At 36.0% G+C, this 26,086-nt stretch overlaps 2 protein-coding genes and 1 long non-coding RNA gene across 5 annotated transcripts in view; all 3 read left to right on the forward strand.

Annotated features, from left to right (window-relative positions):
• The first annotated feature begins 3,230 nt into the window (after nt 1-3,230).
• LOC308705763 lies at nt 3,231-7,731 on the forward strand. Its single transcript, XR_014031956.1, has 4 exons — nt 3,231-4,539; nt 4,688-4,856; nt 6,518-6,637; nt 6,819-7,731. It is a non-coding gene; the product is annotated as an uncharacterized lncRNA (long non-coding RNA).
• Nucleotides 7,732-9,328: 1,597 nt separating this feature from the next.
• LOC308705761 (uncharacterized protein) lies at nt 9,329-11,315 on the forward strand. The gene is made up of 2 exons (XM_081390947.1): nt 9,329-9,455; nt 10,360-11,315. The coding sequence occupies exons 1-2, from the start codon at nt 9,398-9,400 to the stop codon at nt 11,307-11,309; spliced, it is 1,008 nt and encodes a 335-aa protein (XP_081247073.1). The 5' UTR covers nt 9,329-9,397; the 3' UTR covers nt 11,310-11,315.
• A 5,302-nt stretch (nt 11,316-16,617) lies between these two features.
• Nucleotides 16,618-26,086, forward strand: part of LOC308705758 (uncharacterized protein) — an 80,460-nt gene continuing 70,991 nt past the window's right edge. For 2 of the 3 annotated variants that reach the window (XM_081390943.1, XM_081390934.1), the window contains exons 1-2: nt 16,632-16,738; nt 17,511-17,630. The gene's annotated coding sequence lies outside the window, so the exon portion shown is untranslated. Of the gene's footprint in view, nt 16,739-17,510; nt 17,631-26,086 lie in introns of all 3 variants that reach the window. The other variant, XM_081390936.1, reaches the window with a different exon arrangement.

Genomic DNA, 26,086 nt, shown 5'->3' on the forward strand with positions numbered 1-26,086 from the left:
TGGACTCTTTCAACTTGTTGATTGTTAGGCTATATTGTTATGGATTTTAATATAAATCTTAATTTCATTTTAAAGATAGATGATACAAGTTTTATTAATAAAAATGTGAGTTATTAAGAGATCAAAAGATTTACCTGTATCATATGTATCTCTTTTAATCTCTTTTATAACTGTTTTAATTTTCCTTGCTTTCATTTTGTCAAACTCAAAAATTTGTTTATTGTTTTATATGAAAAACTTTTTTTTTTAAGGAAATATTTTAGTTTGTCTTGTATATTTTTTTTATTAGATCAGATACAATTTTAAGCTGTCATACATTGTACCCCTATGGGGCATGTTTCACATGTCACATTTCACTTCCATTCTTTCGGGGTAAATCAAGAAAAAGAGTATAATGAAACAAAAGCACATAGTTGTACTAGACGGGTGAAATGAATGCAGGAAAAAATAAATACTCTGAACCCCAAGTGTCTGCACAAACTGAGAAAGTAAAAAAGCATTAGGTTGTGCCCCGCTTTATTCATTATAGACTTCATTCTGATTTCAAAAACAACACATTTTAGCACTAGATAGTTAACTGCAGATGTTTTATTTATTAGTATTATAGGCTACATCCGTGCCTCGAACTGTTTCAAAAAGTGGTGTGGGGACAATATCGACCCTGAGAAAAAGCGTGAAGACAATGTCGACCCTGAGAAAAAGTGGTGGGGACATGTCCCGCCCGCAAATGACGCCTATGATCATACATCAGTTTCTGTGAGGATGCATGCATGCCTACCTGACTTCCTTATCATTCACAATTGATAAACCATAGTTTACTGTCTTTTTTATGTTGTTTGATGAAAAATAAAACCAAAAGCTAAATATTTTTATTTGTGATGTACCTTAACAAACACAAGCACTACATTAAACTGATAATAATAATAAGAATAATAATACATTTTATTTAAAGGCGCCTTTCTCGGCACTCAAGGACACCGTACAAAGATACATAATACATTTAAAAACAGTAAAAGTATAAATAAGTAAAGAATAGAAGAACAACTGAAAAAGGCAGAGCATGTGACATTAAATATGATAGGCAGTTTTAAACAGATGTGTTTTGAGTTGCAATTTGAAGTGAGAGAATGAATCGATGTTTCTGAGTTGCGGTGGAAGTGAGTTCCAAAGTTAGTGGTGAGACGGGCAGGGGGACGAACAGGTGTATGGAGGAAGAGGATCTAAGAGAGCGGGTGGGGGTTGGAACCTGGAGGAGATCAGACAAATATGGGGGTGATAGGTTGTGGATGGCTTTGGATGTTAACAGAGGGATTTTGAATTGAATACGGAATTGGACCGGGAGCCAGTGAAGCTGTTGGAGAACAGGAGTGATGTGGTGAATGGAGGGGCTTCAGGTTATTATGCGGGAAGCTGCATTCTGGACCAGTTGAACTTTATGAAGGGATTTGTGAGGAAGGCCGAAAAGGAGAGAGTTGCAGTAGTCCAAACGGGAAGTGACGAGACTGTGGACAAGGACAGCTGCGGTGTGGGGGGTAAGGGAGGGGCGGAGGCGATTCATGTTTCGTAGATGGAAGTAGGCAGACCGGGTAATGTTATTGATGTGAGATTGAAAAGATAATGTGTTGTCAAGGATGACACCCAGACTCTTAACCTGGGGGGAGGGTGAAACGGAGGAACTATCAATAGTGTGAGAAAAACTGTTGTTTTTTTCTATAAAGTGGATTTAGTGCCAATGAGGAGAACCTCAGTTTTATTACTATTTAATTTGAGGAAGTTTTGTGTAAACCAGGTTTTTATTTCAGAAATACAGTCAGTAATAGAGGTTGGTGGGAGAGTGGATGAGGGTTTGGTCGAAAGGTAGAGCTGGGTGTCATCAGCATAACAGTGGAATTGTATGTTAAATTTGCGGAAAATATTGCCCAGGGGAAGGATATAAATGATGAAAAGTAAGGGCCCCAGGACAGAGCCCTGGGGAACACCTGAAGTGACGGTGGAGGGACTGGATTTAAAAGACTTTAATTGAACGAACTGAGTGCGGCCAGAGAGATAGGATGTGAACCAGTCTAGCGTAGTGTGGGTGATGCCGATGGAAAATAACCTGTTGAGGAGGATGGTGTGACAAATGGTATCAAAAGCTGAACTGAGGTCGAGGAGGATGAGAATGGTAAGGAGTCCAGAATCAGCTGCCTAAGGAGATCATTGGTGATTTTAATTAGTGCTGTTTCGGGCTGTGAAGTGGGCGGAAACCGGACTGGAACTGCTCATTCAGGTTATTATGGGATAGATGGAAATGGAGTTGAGAGGCAACGTTTTTTTCAAGGATTTTGGAAATGAATGGTAAATTTGATATAGGACGGAAGTTGTTAAAGTCGGAGGGGTTGGCACCAGGTTTTTTTTAAAAATGGAGTAATGGCAGCAGTTTTGGCTGATGTAGGGACAGTTCCAGTAGTGAGAGAGGAGTGGATGATAGCAGAAATGTGGGGAACCAGGGAGGGAAGACAGGCTTTAACAAATTGTGTGGGAAATGGGTCAAGTGGAAGCCTTGGATTTCCTTATTAGTTCTGTGATTTCAGAGATAGTTGGGAGGTGGAAGGAAGAGAATGAATGTGTGGATGGGTGAAAGTCAGCGGAGTTGCTGAGGTGAGGGATAAATCCAAGGTTCTGGTGAATATTTTTGATTTTTTAATTGAAAAATGACATAATGGAGTTGCAAAAGTCGGTTGTATACAAGTGAGGGGGGAGAAAGTCCTGGGGTTGACAGAATGAGTGGATACTTGATACGTGAGAGTGGCAGGATTGATATTCTTTATATTCCGGAATGAGATAAGACGTGGTACTTTAGAGATGGAGAGAGTGAGTTTCACAGTAAATGAGATGAGAAAATGGTCAGTTATGGGAAGTTCAACAGCTGTAAAATCAGAAGGAGTGACACCAGAGCAGCAAATAAAGTCCAGGGTATGTCCTTTTGAGTGTGTGGGAAAAGTGATATATTGCAGGCATCCAAAGCTCTCTAAGCAGGAGGAGAAGTCTTTAGTAAGAGGCAGATTGATATTGTCCATGTGGATATTAATGGGGGGATGGGGGTAGACAGTAGCAATGGTTGGAGTGGGACCAGACAACTTGCAGACAGCAGATTCGAACGAGCTAAAAACAGGCACAGACACCAGCGAGACTTTCCACTTCTCGCGATAAATTATCGCAAGACCTCCTCCCCGGCTGGCCGGAGCCACGGGGTTGACAGATGTAAACAAACCCACTAGGAGTGGATTCATTCAGCTGAGAAAAGTTGTTGGGCTGTTGCCATGTCTCAGTTAAACAAAGAAAGTCTAGCATACTATCAGAGATGAGGTCCTGGATGAGTCCCTTGTCGGTCAGTGAGCGGATGTTGAGCAGAGCAAAGTTGAGTGTGGTGTTGTCACAGCTGGTGGTGGTGCTAGCCGACCGAGCTAGGCGGGCTAACACGCTGTGGTCGACAGCCCGGTTGATAGTGACGGACATACATTATTTTGTCACTATAAAGATACATTTACATAAATGGGCGAACATAATCGCCTGATTTACTGAATGTGACCAATTATATTTGCATTCCGCACACAGTTTGTGCTTGTCTAAAATTTAAATTAAATGATTACATTTACAAAATAAGCCTACGACAGATATAGAAATAAGCCTTTGTAATGAGAGTTATAAGATCCATGTTAAAAATACAAATTTTAATCGAATGAAAATGTGAAATGAAATTACAACCTCATCAATACTCTCTCTGAACTGAATGAAGGATTGATAGTTTAACAGTGCTGGAAATATAAAGCTTTTTTTCTGATAAAAACAACTTTTGAGAAGATAAAGACTAAAATACCAAAGAAATAACAGTAGTACTGTACAGTCGGCTCTTTCATTTTGTTTTCTAATTTGCCATTTAATTAAACTGGGAATTTAATGATTTGAGACCCAATTGAAGTGAATGAAGACAAGCAGCATCCGTTTCAAAAACCTCATCATTTCACAAATGAAGGTGGAATTTCACAGACTGAAAATAATGTAATACAAAAAAAAATGTGTAAAGAGTTTCATAAAGAAAATGACATTTTCAAAATTATGTATTGTCTGAACAACTACTTCTACTAAGCTGCAATGATATATATTTTTTTCTCGTTCATATTAGAGCTGTCTAGGTGTCTAACTGTCTAATTTGCTGGGTTATGATGTGAACAAAGCTATTCATCATTGGATGTGCCGCACATGCAGTTGTCCTATTATAAGGCTGGTGCTGATGTTGGAATTATGGTTGTATTTACTCTGCTATCGCTCTAATACCTTTGTGTGAATTTCAATGTTATGCATTTCAATTTTTGAAATGGCTTTAGTGGGCCTGTTTCTGAACCAAATTAATTAAATTAATTAATTAATATTTGTTTATTCTGCAGCAGCAACATGATGCGTAGGATTAGGAATGGATGAATGAAAATATATGAGACTGTCCGTCACTTCGTGGTAGTAAGATTGGATATCTTGGATATGCCATTAAATGTCCAAAAGGTAATTACAAACCCCTTAGCAGATATTTGAAGTTTGAATCTTTATCCCATTCCCAAATCAAACATATCAGGGGAGATAAATAGTGTTTGTATAATGTCAAACAAGATAACAGATCTTATATTTGTTGTCTTGTATCGAATTTATTAAGGTTATATAGTTTAATAGGGAGTTCCGCCAGTAGAGGCACTCGAGCAACCGAAGCAATGACACGCATCTGAGTCTAGGAGAAGAAGAGAAGTGAGCGAGGGAAGGGATCATAAACACGAGAAGTGGAACATAGCCGTTCATTCTGCTCTAAATCTGTTGTTTATCAAACTGTGAGTACATTCATTTTATCATTTATTAGGAGAAATCTAAATCCAAACGACTAAACGAGTCTGTTCATTTAGTGAATCACTCAGAAATGAATCGAAACCTACTGATGTTGTTCATTCGCTCGTGAAACGTAAATTCGTTACTGACTGTTTTTAACATTACAATTTGTGAAGATTATGAGTTGTGTTTTCATTTTATGTAGTGAACAAATTAAACCTGATAAATAGTTTTTAATGTAGGGGTGGGGATGTAAGGAACTATCGCAGGGCTTGTTGTAAAACACATGCTAGCATGACGAAAGTTTGTGTATACTTTACTAGTTGCCATGTCAACACTGAGAAAAAATGCGCCAAAATGTAAAATTTCTTCCAAGTTAATTTTTCATCTTTGTCTTTTGTGTTTATTTAAAATTAGACAAATCTGATATTATTTTAATCTCCAATCTGTTATTTAACAGATTAGATAGTTCTTTAAAGGGGTCATATAATGCCATTTTTGTATAAGCTAATATGATTTTTTAGGGTCTAAATTAAAAGTTTGTCATATACTTAAAAATTCTCATTAGTATTGTAAGAAAACTCTCGTACACTGTTTGTAACACAATAACCATAACGCGTTGTTCATTATAAAGTGGGATTATGAATTATATTGAGAATGTCATACATAGAAAACATGCCGTAATGTACCCTGAGTGTAAACCTTAGACGCATTCATCGTGAAGCGTGCTAGTGATTTGCAAAGATTAATATAAATATTAATATAAAGGTTAATAAAATGTGACACTCACTTCAGTTCTTCTGGAGGTGCAGCAGGAACACGAATAGTTGGTACCGAACCTTTTTTCAGAAGCAGCTTCTTAGCAAATCCAGCTTTATACTGACCCTCGTTTGTAAAGCAGTCTGGTGTGTGAAATGATTCGCGCAAACATGAAAGCATTGACGTTGATCGTGGGGAATATTCCCTTCGAAAACAAAACTCAGCCACTGCGTCTTCAGCGGTTCAGATTTAGGAACATCAAAATGATGCTGTGTTCCTTATTACACCCAAGAACAGAACACCACACTCGCTTAGACGCCATTCTGCTCCAGCGTATCAACAATGACGCGCGGACTATGATTGACAGCTCGCTCACGAGCGAGGACGGGTCTGTGTTGAAACACCAATCAACAATCGTGGGAGGGGCGTCGATTTTGTGACGTCACAAAATCAAACGACTTGATTTGAGACAGGGGAAAACATATGATTAAAAAAAACACTGGATGGATTTTTATCATTTTATGATGGTTGTGTACAGGCACTGCCAACACACATTTCAGTACAATCAACTTGTAAAAGTGCATGTACCATTATATGACTCCTTTAATGATTCGCTAACTAGCAGAACACACTCGCCGGGTTTAAATCTCAGTTGTGCGGCTGGGAAATGTTAGAACACTGTGCGTTACATTGTGCCCCTATTAGAGCTATGATATTCTAATCAATCTTTTTATGAATTCTATTAAGAAACTATGAGAACAAAGCTGAATAAAGACTGAGAGCCAATGTTCAGAATAAATTAATTATTATGTTTTGAATTATGCTGCATAGCTGTGTTTTGCTTCTTTTGTTTGTTGTAAAAAACAATGAGAGTTTAAATGCTGGGAATATTCCCATCTTCCCACAGGAGAAGAAGAAGCAAGCAGGAGGAATTACTCCAGGAGAAACTACGGACATACTATTGTAAAGATGGAGATTAAGGAAGAACCCTGCAGAATAAAAGATGAAGATAAAGTGGAACAAATAGGTTGGTGTTTTCCTTCATTCTCTTTAATTACTGATGAGGAACATTAAGATGAAAAATGAAAAAAAAAAAAAAGAGAAACAATTTTTTTTTTTGCATAATTGTGACTCGCCTGGTATATTTCTTGATGTTCTCATTTATCCTACCTCATTTAAATTTTAAGAACTTTATCTGTTTATTTTAGACCCAAAGGAGGGGAATGAAGACAAACAGCATCAGTTTCAAAAACACCATCATTTCTCAACTGAAGATGGAAATGCAGCCGTTTAACAGACTGAAAAGTGTTTCACACAAAAAGGAGCTGGAGTCGAAGGATCTTTAACCTACTCTGAGTGTGGAAAGAGTTTCACAAGTAAATCAAGCCTTAAGAGACACATGAGAATTCACACTGGAGAAAAACCGTTCACATGCACTCTGTGTGGAAAGAGTTTCAATCAGAAAAGCTCTCTCAATGATCATCTGCTCCGTCACTCTGGATTGAGATCATTCAGCGTTGATCAGTGTGATCACAAGTGCTCTACATGTGGAAAGAGTTTCTCTCAGTTAGGAAACCTGAAAGCTCACGAGAGAGTTCATACTAGAAACCGCACCAGTGTTCTGACTGTGGAAAGAGCTTCACTACATCGACTGTCTTAAAAACACACCAGAGAATTCACACTGGAGAGAAACCTTACAAGTGCTCTACATGTGGGAAGAGTTTTTCTTGGTCAGGAAGCCTGAAAGATCATGAGAGAATTCACACTGGAGAGAAGCCGTAAAAGTGCTCTTCATGTGGGAAGAGTTTCCCGAGGGTGTCTAAGTGAGCAAAGAAAATGTTTTAATCCATAACTTTCAGATAAATAGTTTCATTTTCTCAGGGTTTCTACACAATTTGGGCAAGTATGTCATTTTATTTTAGTGATCTTCAAGTCAAGACAAGCATACATAAAAAAAATTGTTTCCCTATTCTGTTTTCTGAAATTGAAAATTCCCCCCAAAATAAATTTGTAATACAAGCAGAGTTTTTTTTATTATTTTATTTCTGTGGTCTGTGCTTGAATGGATCTTTTATGTGTGTGTGTGTGTGTGTGTGTGTGTGTGTGTTTATATATAGGCCTATGTATATATATATATATATATATATATATATGAGAGAGATATGTGTGTGTGTTACAAATTCAATGTGTATATTTCCATTTACTTTAAATTAAATTTAAATTGAATAAATAGGAAATTAAAAAAACGTAGATATCACTGGTGTTTATGTAGCCTAGCTGATTAACAAATATCAAAAAGAAAATAAATAATACAAAAAAATGAACATACTTAATGAATGAATTAAATGATGAAACCCTTTTATCTAGCCTGTGATGGAAGAAGAGAATGTTTCTGATCGACTGCGGTGAACTTCATTTGTTGACTCCTTGTTACACGGAAAATCGTTTAACTAATTACATTGTGCTTCATCTCAAATTTGAATGTGATTTTATGTAGAATCGGCAGATCTTAAACAGATTCTTACATTTGTAATCCCCCTTTGAGAGTTTAAAGGTATAGCGGAGTATTTTTACTTCCGGGTGGATCACCTATACTATTGGTCCTCCTAATTGTCAATCATTCTGGTGAATCAATCAAACTTTTCAAAAAGTGGAGAGGGCGGGTCTTATCTAAAATTCGGAAAGATCCTCCACTATACCTTTAATAACTCTTCCATATAACATTTTTACCTTCTTAAGTCCATTCTATACCCGTTTGTTCACTACATCCGCCAGTAGAGGCGCTTGAGCAACCGAAGCAATGACACACATCCGAGTCTAGGAGAAGAAGAGAAGTGAGCGAGGGAAGGGAACATAAACATGAGAAGTGGAACACAGCCGTTCATTCTGCTCTAAATCTGCTGTTTTCAGACTTTGAGTACATTCATTTATTAGGAGACATCCAAATCCAAACGACCAAACGAGTCTGTTCATTTAGTGAATCACTCAGAAATGAATCGAAATGAACCGACTGATGTTGTTCATACGCTCGTGAAACGTAAACTCGTTACTGACTGTTTTTAACATTACAATTTGTGAAGATTGAGTTGTGTTTTAATTTTATGTAATGAACAAATGAAACCTGGTAAAGAGTTTTTAGTGTAGGGGTGGGGATGTAAGGAACTATCGCAGGGCTAGTTGTAAAACACATGCTAGCAGGACGAAAGTTTGTGTATAATTTACTAGTTGCCATGTCAACACTGAGAAAAAATGCGTTAAAATGTACAATTTCTTCCAAGTTAATTTTTCATCTCTGTCTTTTGTGTTTATTTAAAATTAGACAAATTTGATATTATTTTAATCTCCAATCTGTTATTTAACATATTATATAATTCTTTAATGCTTCACTAACTAGCAGAACACACTCGCCGGGTTTAACGTTAGCCTAAGTCTCAGTTGTGCGGCTGGGAAATGTTATAACACTGCGTTACAATGTGCCCCTATTAGAGCTATGATACTCTATTCAATATTTTTATGAATTCTATTTAAAAAAACATGAGAAAAAAAGGTGAATAAAGACTGAGAGCCAATGTTCAGAATAGATTAATTATGTTTTGAACTATGCTGCATAGCTGTGTTTTGCAGTGTGTTTGTTGTAAAAAAATAAAATAAAAATAAATCAATGAGAAAAATGTTTCTAAACAATGAGAGTTTAAATGCTGGGGAATATTCCCATCTTCCCACAGGAGAAGAAGAAGCCAGTAGGAGGAATTACTCCAGGAGAAACTACTGACATACTATTGTAAAGATGGAGTTTGAGGAAGAACCCTGCAGAATAAAAGATGAAGATACAGAGGAACAAATAGGTTGGTGTTTTCCTTCATTCTCTTTAATGACTGATGAGGAACATTAAGATGAAAACTCACATATCCTTCTGAGACCCAGGCATAGACTTTATCCTCTGTAGAGGACATTATATTTTAGCGAATTTCTCTGAGATCATTCATGTCACAGTCCTGTAAAGAGCATAGCCTATTCAGGGCTTTTCAGAGATACCAAATGTTTGGAGGTTTTACCATTTTTTCATGTTTTGTAGGATTCACCATTAAAACTCCCTCTACTTGGACTTTAAATATGACTGACATTGACTGAATGATCAAATTTACCACTCTTACTGAAATATGATTATGTTCTATGCCTTTATTTATAATCAGTAATTGTTTGTCATAAACATCTCAATGTTATGGGGTTTCCAATCAGAATATGAACGAAATATTCTGATTATACTCAGAATATTATGAAACAGGGCACTGATTTCATACATGTCCTCTGTAGAGACACCAGGACTTACAGCATGTTTATCAGGCATTTTGAGGAGACACAACAAGTGAAAAGGGAAATATATTTATTTTTTTCAGTATTCATCCAGTATTCATTTGACATGCGATATTATTATGAAACTGTTTTCAAGTTATTACTCCCATTTTTTATTTATTTATTTATTTATTTATTTTTTTATTAAAACAATAAAAAAAAAAATCTCCAATGATTTCTCATGCCACAAACAATGTAATGACGAATTAAATTCACAAAGAAATCTCTTATATTTCTGGTTCTCGGGAGTATATAACAATACATCTAGAACTAGATACTAGTACACTCAGTAGTAGATTTGTGCTACATTAAAAATGAATTCTTGATTTCTTCGTATACTCATTTTCCTTCTTTGATTGAATTTGGGGAATTTATTATTTAATATGTTGATTTTAGACCCGATGGAAGTGAATAAAGACAAATGGCATAATTTCACCAATGAAGATGGAGAACTGACGTACACAAATGAAGACAAACATCTGTTTGAAAAACCTCATCATTTCAAAAATGAAGATGGAAATGCAGTCGTTTCACAGACGGAAGAGAATTTCACACAAACACAAGCTGAAAAATCTGGAGACAAAGAATTTTTCACCTGTTCTGAGTGTGGACTGTTTTACGTGCACAAATCAGACCTGAATAAACACATGAAATCTCACACTGGAGAAAATCTGTTCATTTGCTCTCAGTGTGGAAAGAGTTTCACATGTAAATCAAACCTTAACAGACACACGAGAGAACACACTGGAGAAAAACCATTCACCTGCTCTCAGTGTGGAAAGAGTTTCAGTCGGAAAGAGGATGTTAATGTGCACAAGAGGATTCACACTGGAGAAAAACTGTTCAAATGCTCTCAGTGTGGAAAGAGTTTCATTCATAAAGGAGGCTTTAATGTGCACATGAGAATTCACACAGGAGAGAGGCCTTATACATGCTCTCAGTGTGGAAATAGTTTCACATCCCAAAGCGTTCTCACCACTCATCTGCACCGTCACTCTGGAGTGAGATCATTCAGCTGTGATCAGTGTGATAAAACATTTGTTTTGGCATCAGGCTTAAAAATGCACCTTAAAACTCATGCTGGAGTGAAGCCTCACTTTTGTTCTTTTTGTGGAAAGGGTTTTTCACGACTGCAAAATTTAAAAGAGCATGAGAGTGTTCATACTGGTGTGAGACCTCATGTGTGCTCTGACTGTGGGAAGACCTTCACTACAACCAACAATTTAAAAACACACCAGAGAGTTCATACTGGAGAGAAGCCGCACCAGTGCTCTTCATGTGGGAAGAGTTTCAGTCATTTATCTACTCTACTGAAACATAAGAAAACGCATTGCCCGAAGGTGTAAGCAAAAGATGGAATAACCTTTAAAACAGTAATTTAATCTAAAATTAGTATTGAAGTTTGATTGTTTAAAGGGATAGTTGACCCAAAAATGAAAATTCTGTCATCATTTACTCACCCTCAAGTTGTTTCAAACCTGTAAGAATTTCTTTTTTCTGCTGAACACAAAAGAAGATATTTTGAAAAATGTCTGTAACCAAACAGTTGATGGACCCCACTCACTTCCATAGAAGGAAAAAAAAAATACTATGGAAGTCAGTGGGGTCCATCAACTGTTTGGTTACAGACATTTTTCAAAATATCTTCTTTTGTGTTCAGCAGAAAAAAGAAATTCTTACAGGTTTGAAACAACTTGAGGGTGAGTAAATGATGACAGAATTTTCATTTTTGGGTCAACTATCCCTTTAATGAGGGGAACCGGTTAAAATGGTTGTGAATTGCGTTCTAAGTGTTGCATGTTTTGTTCTTCCGACACCCGTATTGATCCTCTGTTGTGTTGCAAATGTGCAGTGAAGGGGTGGATTGGAATCCACTGCTGCATGTAATGAGTGATTATAATCAAGATATTAATAAATATTTTTCCTTCTAAATATCAAATGAGTTGAATGACTTCTCTGGAGATTTTACTTTGTTATAGAAGTTACCAGTGTGTGATCACTGAAAAGTTGAGTTTTACCATTTTCAAATCCATTCAGCCGAACTCCGGGTCTGGCGGTACCACTTTTAGCTTAGCTTAGCATAGATCATTGAATCGGACAGGACCATTAGCATCTCTCTCAAAAAAATTACCAAAGAGTTTCGATATTTTTCCTATTTAAAACTTGACTCTTCTGTAGTTACATCGTGTATTAAGACCCACGGAAAATGAAAAGTTGCGATTTTCTAGGCTGATATGGCTAGGAACTATACTCTCATTCCTGCGTAATAATCAAGAAACTTTGCTGCCGTACCATGAGTCCACCAGGCGTAATGCGTTCATGAAAAATGTCACAAAGAAACGGCTAAAGTAATGATTATGAATATGTCAAATATAGCAAGGAGACATTTCAATTGTTTATTAATAAACAAGTGTTTTCTGTGTCAGTGTTGGCTGCAAAGATGAAGTTGACGATGCTGACTCGCGATCTTCAGTACAGTAGTGCCAGAGAGAAATGCACATTTCATACGGATTACATAAGAGTAGTCTGTTTTCTTTCGTTTTGAATTGTTTTGTTTAAAAGTACACATTTCAAGCTTTACAGTTTATGCGCTGAGTTTCGGTTCATTTAAATGAGACGAGCTCCTATTCACTCGCCGGCGCGGAGCCTCCTGAGAAGTCCTGATTATATTGCCTGCTATATTTACTTCTTATTTATTAAATCCAGGTAATATGCCAATCCTTTATATTTGGTGTTTTAAATGCCTGTTTCTATGAAATTCAGTCTCTGTGAAAGTTTTAAAGCAGTATTTTTTCAGAGCGGTCACATCCGTAACATTGTTTTTTGCTCTTTTATGCGCACACGAAAAATAGAAAATAAAAATGATATTTTATGTTCTGTGGAGAGCCAACCCTTCTTCATTCGGTGGGTAATATTACTTTTGGTTTGCGCAAAGTAATTCACAGAATTGATTGCTCTGCTACCAGCCTCTGTCACGTAGACTACCGTGTGAAGCTTGTGACTATTGCAAGCGCACAGCTGATTAGTCCTCCTGATTATATTGCCTGCTATATACAGTGCAATGCATAAGTGAATACACCCATGCTAAAGTTGACTAAAAAGAGGAATAAAAAATCATATTTTGGAAATTGAACTTAATGCCTTAATTTAAAAAATTAGGAAAAATCCAACCTTTAAGGACACCAATTTTCTTTGTGAATGAATAATGTATCGTAAATAAATAAATGTTCTTCCTTAAAATACAAGGTGCATAAGTGAGTACACCCCTATGTTAAATTCCCATAGAGGCAGGCAGATTTTTATTTTTAAGTATTTTTTTACATTTTTTTTTTTAGGATACTATGCATCCTGATAAAGTTCCCTTGGCCTTTGGAATTAAAATAGCCCCACATCATCACATAGCCTTCACCATACCTAGAGATTGGCATGGGGTACTTTCCATAAGATCATCTCTCAATGCAAATCAAACTAGCTTTTAGGCTAACTGAAATAAAACCATGCCAATCTCTAGGTATGGTGAAGGCTATGTGATGATGTGGGGCTATTTTAATTCCAAAGGCCAAGGGAACTTTATCAGGATGCATGGTATCCTAATTTTTTTTTTTTTAAATACTTAAAAATAAAAATCTGCCTGCCTCTATGGGAATTTAACATAGGGGTGTACTCACTTATGCACCATGTATTTTAAGGAAGAACATTTATTTATTTACGATACATTATTCATTCACAAATAAAATTGGTGTCCTTAAAGGTTGGATTTTTCCTATTTTTTTTTTAATTAAGGCATTAAGTTCAATTTCCAAAATATGATTTTTTATTCCTCTTTTTAGTCAACTTTAGCATGGGTGTATTCACTTATGCATAGCACTGTATATTTACTTCTTATTTATTAAATCCAGGCAATTGGTTTATGAAACATTAATTAAAATTAAGATACAATTAATACAAAACGAAATTTACTTAAAAAAAGGCTTTCTACAAAAACAAATTTAATAAAGTGGTGAAAATCATGTCTGCCCACTCCATTTGTCTCCCGATATATTGCGCATCTTATGATCTTATTAATGCTTTTCACTTTTCATATAATCATCATAGATGAAATTAAAAAATAAATTATTTAAACATTATATGAAACTAAATTGTTTTCATTAATGGCTACAACTATTAGCCTACAGTACAGAGAAATTTAATGTTGGAGCGGGATTTGAGCGAACACCATTTTACAGGGGGAGAGGAACAACTTTCGAACAATCATCGAATATTATTTTGCTTGATATGCCAATCCTTAATATTTGATGTTTGATGTAAATGCCTGTTTGAGGTCTCTGTTAAAGTTTTAAAGCAGTCTTTTAGTGCCGCTTTCAGAGCGGTCACTTCCCTAACGGAGAACTGTCACGTCCGTAACATTGTTTTTTCCTCGTAAATGCGAACGGGAAAAATGAAATTAAATGAATATTTTATGTTCTGTGGAGAGCCAACCCTTCTTCATCCGGTGGGTATTACTTTTGGTTTGCGCAGTGTACTTCACAGAATTGATTGTTCTGCTTTGTAACGCGTTACACACAACACTACAGATGTAACAAGAATAATAGTTCAGAAAACTAGTTTGTTGCCATAAAACACTATAATTTATGAAGGGATATGTTTTGTTTCTTTGTGGTTGAATTATTTTCATTGAACATATGAGGTATTTGTGAAACAATGGAAACAATAGTTATCAAATAGCCTATCATACATATCACAAACAACTTGTTTTTAATCTCGCTGTTTAGAGGTGATGCATTGAGAACATATTGAAGACTTTATTGGATTGAATCACTCTCTGTATGTGAAAATTTGAGAAATAAAACTTGTGATTTATTTACAATAAATCAAGGGGTTTAACATTGTATTCAGCATTGCTAATGAACCAGTAGTAGTAACGACTTATTCCTTTGAAAAAAATGGCACCAATTGTTTTTTAATTATATTTAAAGAGGCGATTCCTCTCATAATATGGACTCAGACAAACACATCACTGAGAGAAGATAAAATTGACATAGCCTACTTGTTTTACAGCTGCTATCTATTTATGAAATAAGGTTTATGCTCATTTATGGATCGTTTCCACCGAGCGGTACGGTTGCCTACGGTACAGTACAGTACGATAAACCCTGATCCAGCTTGCGTTTCCACCGCCAACAGTAGGCTATAGGCGTGGTGTAGCCTAGCCAGAGGCGACCAACACTTGAGTGTGGGCCTGGGCCCCAGGCAAAATGAATCAACAAAGCCCTTTTTTATATATATATATATATTATATAAGTTTTTTTGTCAATATATCTTCATTACCTATAGAGATCTTATTATACAAAATTCAAAAAGTAGTCAAAACAGAACATCTAACAGAACATAAGTTGTTTATTTTTTTACAACATTGTGTGCTTATTTTTTTAATTAACGAAATGTCAATCTTCATCTTTATAAATACATAGATACATTTGCATAAATGGGCGAACATAATCGCCTGCTTTTGTGAATGTGAGCAATTATATTTGCATTACGCACACAGTTTGTGCTTGTCTAAAATTCAAATTAAATGATTACATTTACTAAATAAGCCTACTATAGTAGAAATAAGCCTTTGTAATGAAAGTTATAAGATCCATGTTAATCGAATGAAAATGTGAAATGAAATTACAACCTCATCAATATTCTTTGAGCTTCTCTCTGAACTGTTTAACAGTGCTGGATATATAAAGCTCATTTCTGATAAAAACACAACTTTTGAGAAGATAAAGACTAAAATACCAAAGAAATAACAGTACTGTACGGTAAGCTCTTTCATTTTGTTTTCTAATTTGCCATTTAATTAAACTGGGAATTTGATGATTTGAGACTCAATGGAAGTGAATGAAGACAAGCAGCATCTGTTTCAAAAACCTCATCATTTCGCAAATGAAGGTGGAATTTCACAGACTAAAAATAATGTAATGCAAAAAAATGTGTAAAGAGTTTAACTTATGTATTGTCTGAACAACTTCAAGAAGTAGAAGTAGGTATGGCTACTTCTACTAAGCATCAATGATATATATTTTTTTCTCGTTCATATTAGAGCTGTCTAGGTGTCTGTCTAATTTGCTGGGTTATGATGTGAACAAAGCTATTCATCGTTGGATGTGCCGCACATGCAGTTGTCCTATTATAAGGCTGGTGCTGATGTTGGAATTATGGTTGTATTTACTCTGCTATCGCTCTAATACCTTTGTGTGAATTTCAATGTTATGCATTTCAATTTTTGAAATGGCTTTAGTGGGCCTGTTTCTGAACCAAATGAATTAAATGAATTAATTAATATTTGTTTATGCTGCAGCAGCAACATGATGCGTAGGATTGGGAATGGATGAATGAAAATAATTGAGACTGTCTGTCACGTCGTGGTAGTAAGATTGGATATCTTGGATATGCCATTAAATGTCTAAAAGGCAATTACAAACCCCTTAGCAGATATTTGAAGTTTGAATCTTTGCCCCATTCCCAAATCAAACATATCAGGGGAGATAAATAGTGTTTGTATAATGTCAAACAAGATAACAGATCTTATATTGGTTGTCTTGTAATGTAACGAATCTATGAAGGTTATATAGTTTAAAATGGTTTCCGCCAGTAGAGGCACTCGAGCAACCGAAGTCACATCCGAGTCTAGGAGAAGAAGAGAAGTGAGCGAGGGAAGGGGACATAAACATGAGAAGTGAAACACAGCGGTTCATTCTGCTCTAAATCTGCTGTTTATCAGACTGTGAGTACATTCATTTGATCATTTATTAGGAGAAATCTAAATCCAAACGTCTATTCATTTAGTGAATCACTCAGAAATGAACCGACTGATGTTGTTCATTCGCTCGTGAAACGTAAATTCGTTACTGACTGTTTTTTACATTACAATTTGTGAAGATTATGAGTTGTGTTTTCATTTTATGTAGTGAACAAATTAAACCTGGTAAACAGTTTTTAATGTAGGGGTGGGGATGTAAGGAACTATCGCAGGGCTAACGTTAGTTGTAAAAACACATGCTAGCATGAAGAAACTTTGTGTATAATTTACTAGCTGCCATGTCAACACTGAGAAAAAAATTCTTCCAAGTTAATTTTTCATCTCTGTCTTTTGTGTTTATTTAAAATTAGATAAATCTAATTTTATTTTAATCTCCAATCTTAACAGATTATATTGTTCTTTAATGCTTCGCTAACTAGCAGAACACACTCGCCGGGTTTAAATCTCAGTTGTGCGGCTGGGAAATGTTATAACACTGCGTTACAATGTGCCCCTATTAGAGCTATGATATTCTAATCAATATTTTTATGAATTCTATAAAAAAAAAAAAACATGAGAAATAAGTTGAATAAAGACTGAGAGCCAATGTTCAGAATAGATTAATTATTATGTTTTGAATTATGCTGCATAGCTGTGTTTTGTGGTGTGTTTGTAAAAAAAACAACAAAAAAAAAAAAAAAAACAATTCTAAACAATTAGAGTTTAAATGCTGGGGAATATTCCCATCTTCCCACAGGAGAAGAAGAAGCCAGTAGGAGGAATTACTCCAGGAGAAACTACTGACATACTATTGTAAAGATGGAGTTTGAGGAAGAACCCTGCAGAATAAAAGATGAAGATACAGAGGAACAAATAGGTTGGTGTTTTCCTTCATTCTCTTTAATGACTGATGAGGAACATTAAGATGAAAACTGACAAATCCTCCTTAGACCCATAATTCATGTCACAGTCCTGTAAAGACCACATTCAGGGCTTTTCAGCTATACCAAATGTTTTGTAGGATTCACCATTAAAACTCCCTTTACTTGGACTTTAAATATGACTGACATTGACTGAATGATCAAATTTAGCACTCTTATTGAAATATGATTATGTTCCATGCCTGAGTTTATTTATGAGTAATTGTTTGTCATAAACATCTCAACGTTATGGGGTTTCCAATCAGAATATGAACGAAATATTCTGATTATACTCAGAATATTATGAAACAGGGCACTGATTTCATACATGTCCTCTGTAGAGACACCAGGACTTACAGCATGTTTATCAGGCATTTTGGGGAGTAATAATCTTTATACAAAGTTTGGTTAAAATGGCCTAAAACCTAAACATTAGGGCTGAACGATTTTTGAAAATAATCTAATTGCTTTTTCGTTTTACCAATATTGTGATTTAATACACGATTATTTTGTAAGCTCTTTATCTTTTCTATTATTCAACAAAAACAAGCAATAAATCATAGGGATGGGAATCTTTAGGCACCTCATGAGCCGATCTATTTTTTTTCTTAATTAATTAATCTTATTAATAAAATTTAAAATATTTAATTACATATGTAATTATAAGTAGGCCTACTTTTAAAAATAATTACACATTAAAAAACTAAATTAATACAATTACATGTTAGCCTAATAATTTTAACTAATATAGCTTCAAAACAATTAACAAAGCGGGGGAAAAAAACATTACAAGCAATAAACAAAGAGTGCTTTCAGTAATTAAGAGTAGGCTGTCTGAACGTTTTCATCTCTTGAAATTATAAGATTATGATATAACTGACTGTTACATTTATTTCGCGTCATAAAAGCATTTTGAGATGCAAGTACATTTAACCACGTAGACGGAGTCGCTCACAGCCGCATGCTCGTGTGCTCTTCGCAATGTGCGCGTGAGTATTTGAAATTGAAAGCAGCTTCTGTCGGTGATTTTCATATTTTTAATATATTTGCCAACTGCATTCCAAAAGACATATGATGCCTTCGTAGAACATTTGTAAGTTTATGGGCAGGCGCTCTACAAAAGTAACATCAAGCAAACCGCACGTATCTAATAAATATCTTGTGCAATGAAGCCCGTGAATGTTATTGTAATTCGCTTCAACTTTTCCGAACTTTATAAAAGATTATTTCTTAGGAGGTTCGAGTGGTGTCGTGTGTGTGAGACAAAGGGAATAGAAGCAAGCAGAATATGGTTGTTTATAAAGCACACGTAGCGTCATCACGTAGGCTATCTGTGTTTAAAAGCTCAGACATAAATCTGAAATTATCTTAATCGATACAGAATCGTTGGAGAGAATCTATAACACAATATCACATAAAATAAACATAAACTGTTATTTCCTGTAGCCTATGCCAGGCCTATATGCGTAGCGTGCAAAGTTAATGCTTCATCTGCAGTGCAGACTGGTTTTCTCTCGTGTGTCACGTGACCAGACTGTGATCGCAGCTTTTGCAGGAAAAAAAATCGCTTTTCATCATATAGCGATCATATTGCGACGTTCGTCTGTTATAGGACAACTTAGTTTTAATAAACCAGCAGACACTGATTAGCTATTTGATCACCTAAATAAAAATAAAATTAAATTATATTTGTGTAGTGTTCAATGTTGTTATCGATAAAGATACGCGGATGGGGTATTATTTCGTCCGCAACCGCATCACAAAACTCATCGTTTTTTGACCAAATTTCAAAGCCGCACCCGCCCGCCATCCACTGATTGTTTTGCGGTCTATGGACGATGCAATGCTCTGCTGATGCGAGCCGCAAGAAAGCCCTTGTCTGTTCTAGAAAGGATGCAGCAAAGATATTTAATGCTAATGTATGAGGCATAGGCCTACGCTGAGTTTCATTCATTTACGATGAGATGCGCTCTAGTTTACAATGCAATGCAAGTGAACGCGGCGCACCGGCGCCTTCATGTCACAGTTATTATATTGTCATTTGCTTTTTATTTATTAAATACATGCAATTGGTTGATTAAACATTTATTAAAATTAAGATACAATTTGTACAAAACAAAATTCGCTTTAAAGAAAGGCTTTTAACAATGCAATGCAAGTGAACGCGCGCTGGCTAGGGATGGCTAGGGATGGGAATTGATAAGAATTTAACGATCCCGATTCCATTATCGATATTGCTTATCGATCCGATTACTTATCGATTCTCTTATCGATTCTTATTGGGTGAAGGAATAAGTACAAATTTGTTTGTATTAACTCGCTTTAATATCTGATCAGAAGACACAGCACAGAGTATACACAAATTATGTGTAGCAACCTCAGAACAAACCTAAAAGTAGGTGAGCTACTTCTCAAAGTAAAGTCCAGGGACCTATAGCCATAGGGCAGTGTTTCTCAACCAGTATGCCATGGCACGCTAGTGTGTGCCTTGAAAGATTATCAAGAAGAGTGCCTTAGGATTAGGAAATTGATCATTTTCATATCCGGACAAAAAAATAAATAAAACTGCCATTTATGTGCCATAAAAACTAAAAACACAGACTGAAAACAGTTAACGAAGAGCTTGTGCCTTTTGGAATATTAACAGTGCTCATTTGAATTAGGTTGAGTTACTAAAACAATCTTTGTCAAATAATACACGGGTTTTCTTCACATTTTGAACGTTTTTGTTTCCATTTGTTTAATTTCAAGATCTGATGTGACTTATTCATTGTTGTTTTTACAGCTACAAAGCTGGGAGCACTAAATGATATTCAGTCACATTATACACGCTTTTAACATTAAATAAAGCACAAAAATAGTACCTGATATTATCATTGCCACACTTTGAGATTGTTGTTCCAGCGCGACGTCGCAGTAGCCTAAAATAGGATCCGTTTCAAATAGAATCGTCGCGTGTCGCGGCTGGTTAAACTTTGATTAACATGGAAAATGATACTTTTTATCGCGTGTCGCGTCGCATGTAGTTAGGACGCGGTCAGAGCGCTTCTGCCTCGATGCCATGTTTGCTCATAGTGTTTGCTATGTTCTGAACCAAAACAACGCAGCACGTGTGTGACGTCGTGTCACATTTGAACGAGCGGAACCGATAAGCGGAATCGTTAAGCAGGCATGCTAACGGTTCCAAGGAATCGATTCACTGGGGACCGGTTCTGAAGAAGAACCGGTTCTCGGTTCCTATCCCTAGCGCTGGCGCCTCAATGTCACGGTTATTATATTGTCTACTACTATATTGTTTGCTTTTTATTTATTAAATACATGCAATTGGTTGATGAAATATTTATTAAAATTAATATACAATTTGTACAAAACGAAATTCGCTTTAAAGAAGGCTTTCTACAAAGAAAAACTTAATGAAGTGGTAAAAATCATGTCTGACGATTTACAAAACAAAACTTGCGTTGGTACTTGGCAAAGAATCAAATAAAGTTGGAAAAGACGTAGACCATTAATGATACAGACTGTTAACAATTGTTTTTAATTAGTGTTTAAACATTCTTTATGATAAATGTTTGTAAAAAATATTTTAATAAGTTCTTTTTAATAACGGTTTTAATAACGGTTTTGGCGGTTATAGAGATCTAATAACGGTGTTCAACTATAACCGTCGGTCTCACAGTTATATATTAACCGTCACACCCCTAGTTCAGCCCTACTAAACATTTATTGGTAAATGAAAAAAATAAAACATTGTTTTCGCCTATACATGTCTTATCATGACATTTTTTTTTTCTTAATAACATGTCCTCTACAGACATAGCATAAAACATGAATAAAATAAAAAAATTCTCCAATGATTTCTCATGCCACAAACAATGTAATGACAAACTAAATTGACAAAGAAATCTCTTATATTTCTGGTTCTCGGGAGTATATAACAATACATCTAGAACTAGATACTTGTAGACTCAGTAGTAAACTAGATTTGTGCTACATTAAAAAATAATTCTTGATTTCTTTGTTTCTCATTCTCTGATTGAATTTGGGGAATTTATTATTTAATATGTTGATTTTAGACCCGATGGAAGTGAATAAAGACAAATGGCATCATTTCATCAATGAAGATGGAGAACTGACATATAAAAATGAAGACAAACATCTGTTTGAAAAACCTCATCATTTCAAAAATGAAGATGTCGTTTCACAGACTGAAGAGAATTTCACACAAAAACAAGCTGAAAAATCTGGAGACAAAGAATTTTTCACCTGTTCTGAGTGTGGACTGTTTTACGTGCACAAATCAGATCTTAATAAACACATGAAATCTCACACTGGAGAAAATCTGTTCATATGCTGTCAGTGTGGAAAGAGTTTCACACGTAAATCAACCCTTAACAGACACACGAGAGAACACACTGGAGAAAAACCATTCACCTGCTCGCAGTGTGGAAAGAGTTTCAGTCGCAAAGAGGATGTTAATGTGCACATGAGGATTCACACTGGAGAAAAACTGTTCAAATGCTCTCAGTGTGGAAAGAGTTTCTCTCATAAAGGAGGCTTAAATGTGCACATGAGAATTCACACAGGAGAGAGGCCTTATACATGCTCTCAGTGTGGAAATAGTTTCACATCCCAAAGCGTTCTCACCACTCATCTGCGCCGTCACTCTGGAGTGAGATCATTCAGCTGTGATCAGTGTGATAAAACATTTGTTTTGGCATCAAGCTTAAAAACACACCTTAAAACTCATGCCGGTGTGAAGACTCACTTTTGTTCTTTTTGTGGAAAGGGTTTTTCACGATTGCAGAATTTAAAACAGCATGAGAGTGTTCATACTGGTGTGAGACCTCATTGTTGCTCTGACTGTGGGAAGACCTTCACTACATCCAACAATTTAAAAACACACCAGAGAATTCATACTGGAGAGAAGCCGCACCAGTGCTCTTCATGTGGGAAGAGTTTCACCCAATTATCTACTCTACAGAAACATGAGAAAAACCGTTGCCCGACATTTTCTAATTAGCAAATGTTCATGTTCAGACTCATCACTTACAAGTAGGGTTGCACAATTCTGGGAATTTTCAAAGATGGAAACTTTCCATGGGAATTAATGGGAATTTAAGGGAATTAACAGGAATTTATGGGAATAAACGGGAATAAACTGGGAATTTTCAAATTTGAAGGTTGGCTCTTCATAGGGAACTTAGATATAGTTGAGGAAAGTATATTTTAGCATAATCTTGACTAAAACAAACCGATGCCATTCAAATACACTTGAATATCCATGCCATTCCTCAATCACATGCACATAGCACACTGCTTACTGCATGGCTATTGAGACCACACCCCCTACTGGCACTGTGCATGCCTCCATCACATGTACAGAAGCTCAAAGCACAAGACTATTAAAGGCACACATTTGAGCCTGTGGACTAAACAAAGTGAAGTAAGTTTTGATGATATTATGGGGAGATATATTTATTAAATGTTTAAATTGCAAATATCACATACAAAATGTATTCATCTAGTAGATAGCAAGCTGATAAGTTAGATTCTAAATAAGCTAGCATAACTTTATTTACCACATAAGTAGGGCTGGGCGGTATGACGGTATATATCATTACCGCGGAACAAAATGTCAACCGTAACAGATTTCTTTATTCCGTATATACCGCGACATGTAAATAAGTAGGTGTGGTTAACTCACGTGCAGCGTGCATGAGACTGAGACAATGATATTTCTCAAAGAAACATGAAGAATGACCAAGAGGATCCAACAAAAGGAATTACGTTTTCAAAATTAACGTGATATTTTCGGGGGGGAAGGCGCAGAAGTCAACTAGAGCAGTGCAGCACACTGAAAGTTTAGAGAGACGCACATGCTCGCAACGGGGCTTACTTGACAACAAGTTCATATATCAATATTCTAACGAATAGAAATAACCTTAAATAATGTATTTATCCGTCTCTTATGTGTACAGTTACTTTCAGAGTGGACGCGCAAGCGGTTGCCGTGGTAATGAATATTTCCAAAATTCCCCAGCTTAACTTCCCATGGAAATTTACCGGAAACTTTCCAGAAATTTACCGAAAATTTTCCACCCCTTTGCAACCCTACTTACAAGTAAATAATTTGACATTTAGATTAATCAAAAGCTGGATAATTTGCTACAATTTGTAGTGAAGTTTGATTGTTTGACAAGGGGAACCTTTGGGGAAGGTCAAAATAATAGTTAGAATATATGAGGGGTTTGGGTAAAACTGGCAACAATAGTCCATTAAATCATAATATATATTTCAAATAACTTGTTTTATATGTATAGACATGATGTGTTAAGATATTAAAGACTTTTTTGCTTTGAAATTTGAATAGAATTGCAGACAAACAGCAAATGCTTAACAGCTTTAATAGTCATATTATTTCATTAGGGTCTACATTCAAAATAAATAATTTTACTAATTTAAATTCGTAATTTCTTGATGCAGAACGCCGTCTATGGACTGGAGAGTTCGCTTTTGATCATGTCCTGTTCTGATGTCTCTAAAAGTGTCACTCCTGTTAGCTGGAGTGCCGATAGCCATCACAGGGCACTCCTGTTTCCTTGATCAAATCATGAACTACATTTCCCATAACACATTGCCAGCACTCATTATGCTTGATTACTTCCAACTGTGCATCGTTATCCTGTAAAGCTCTGCCGATAGAGGATATGCACATGACGTCACCGTCGACGGGAGTGACTGCTGTTAAGCCCACTGAGTGATAAAATCATATCCTATATATTGTATTGTTATAAATTGTACAAGTCTTCAATTTAAAATCATACCTTACATATATTGTATTGAAAACTCATCAATTAAATATTTACCATCTTATATTCTGCATAATTGTATGTTTTTAAATAAACACTAGCAAAAACTATACAAGTTTTAGGGCTGGACAATATATTTAACATTGACATAAGTGATTAGGAAACGCGATTCCTGGCTGCATGTCAATATCCATGGATCATTCACTGGATCTCTGATGAGTTGTAAAGAACACTATCGAGTCCAACTTTTAGTTTAAACTGATAATCGCTTGTGTTTTTGCGTTTTCCTCTATTAAATTCAGTCATGTAGCAGCTCTTTTGCCACTCAGTCCTGTGCATAACCTCTATGTAAGCCCTTTGTTTTCACTGACTCTTTGCAAAGTCTTGTTAGTGTCACACTGCATTTCTGAGAGCTCTCCCTCTGGTTATGCGTGTTTTGGTTTTCTTTTTCCTGCCTGGTTTCTCGGATTTCCACGTTTGACTGTTTTTCTGCTCTGTTGTCTCTTTGTATTATCTGTCCTGTCTTTTTTACCTGTTGCCTGTTTTATGAATTATGATTCCGAATTTCTGTAATAAACGACTGCGTTTGGATCCTCAACCAGTTTCAGAGTATTTTGTGACAAAAAGATCTAGATGTGAATAAATCGCTGGGTCCAGACCATATTGCTTCTCTTCTGTTTAATCTCTCCTTCAACCCAAAAATGAAAATTCTTCTCGCATTCCTTAACTCCAGGCATATCAATAATAGGGAAGCATCTAAACTTCAGGCTCAGGTCAGTTTTGTTCTGGTTCTCAACAGCCCTATAAGCTTGTTTTAAAATGATCAGCATCAGAATTTTCTTACTCATTGGTAGTTATTTTAAGTTTAAATATAGTCATAACCAAAAATTATCTTATGGTAAATCAACTGTCCTCAATAAATGTTATTTCTAAAATAATATTTTAATGTTTTATTATAATATATATTATCCCAAATCAAACGCATGTGGCGAGATAAATAGTGTTTGTTCCCTTTCAAGAGGTCTCTTGTATTTCGTAAGCAGCTTACGCTATGGGAAAACTCCTTTTCTCGAGAAAATTGAAGCCAAATTTTTAAAACGCAGTGCAGCTCCACAGCAGACACATAGCAGAGCGTCTAGCGCGGTCATTGGCTGTGCTGCGGCAACTGCATTATCTTATGGCGAGGTGGCTCAGACGTGCAAACCAATCAGGCCACTTCCTACCCTGGCGCGTCATTTTCAAGAGTGCCCTGGCCTATTTCTCTCTGCTATCGCTCTAATACCTTTGTGTGAATTTCAATGTCATGCATTTAAATGTTTTAAATGTCTTCAGTAGGCTATGTTTTTGAACCAGCCATGTAATCTGCTCTTAAATTAATTAAGGCGTGTGTAGATGCACTTTGTTGTGATATATGTTTATGATGCAGCAGCAACAACATGATGCGTCAGGAACAGGCACGTAGCCAGTAATGGGCAGGGGGGCAATCCAGCATCCGAAAAGCGTACCATCCCCGGGGGCCGCCATTGGCTAACAAGCCGTCACCTGCTGTTAGCATTCCATTGACTCCCATTCATTTTGGCGTCACTTTGACAGCGAATAAC

The sequence above is a fragment of the Scardinius erythrophthalmus genome (assembly GCF_964197995.2).
Source record: "Scardinius erythrophthalmus genome assembly, chromosome: 17".
Classification (NCBI taxonomy): domain Eukaryota; kingdom Metazoa; phylum Chordata; class Actinopteri; order Cypriniformes; family Leuciscidae; genus Scardinius; species Scardinius erythrophthalmus.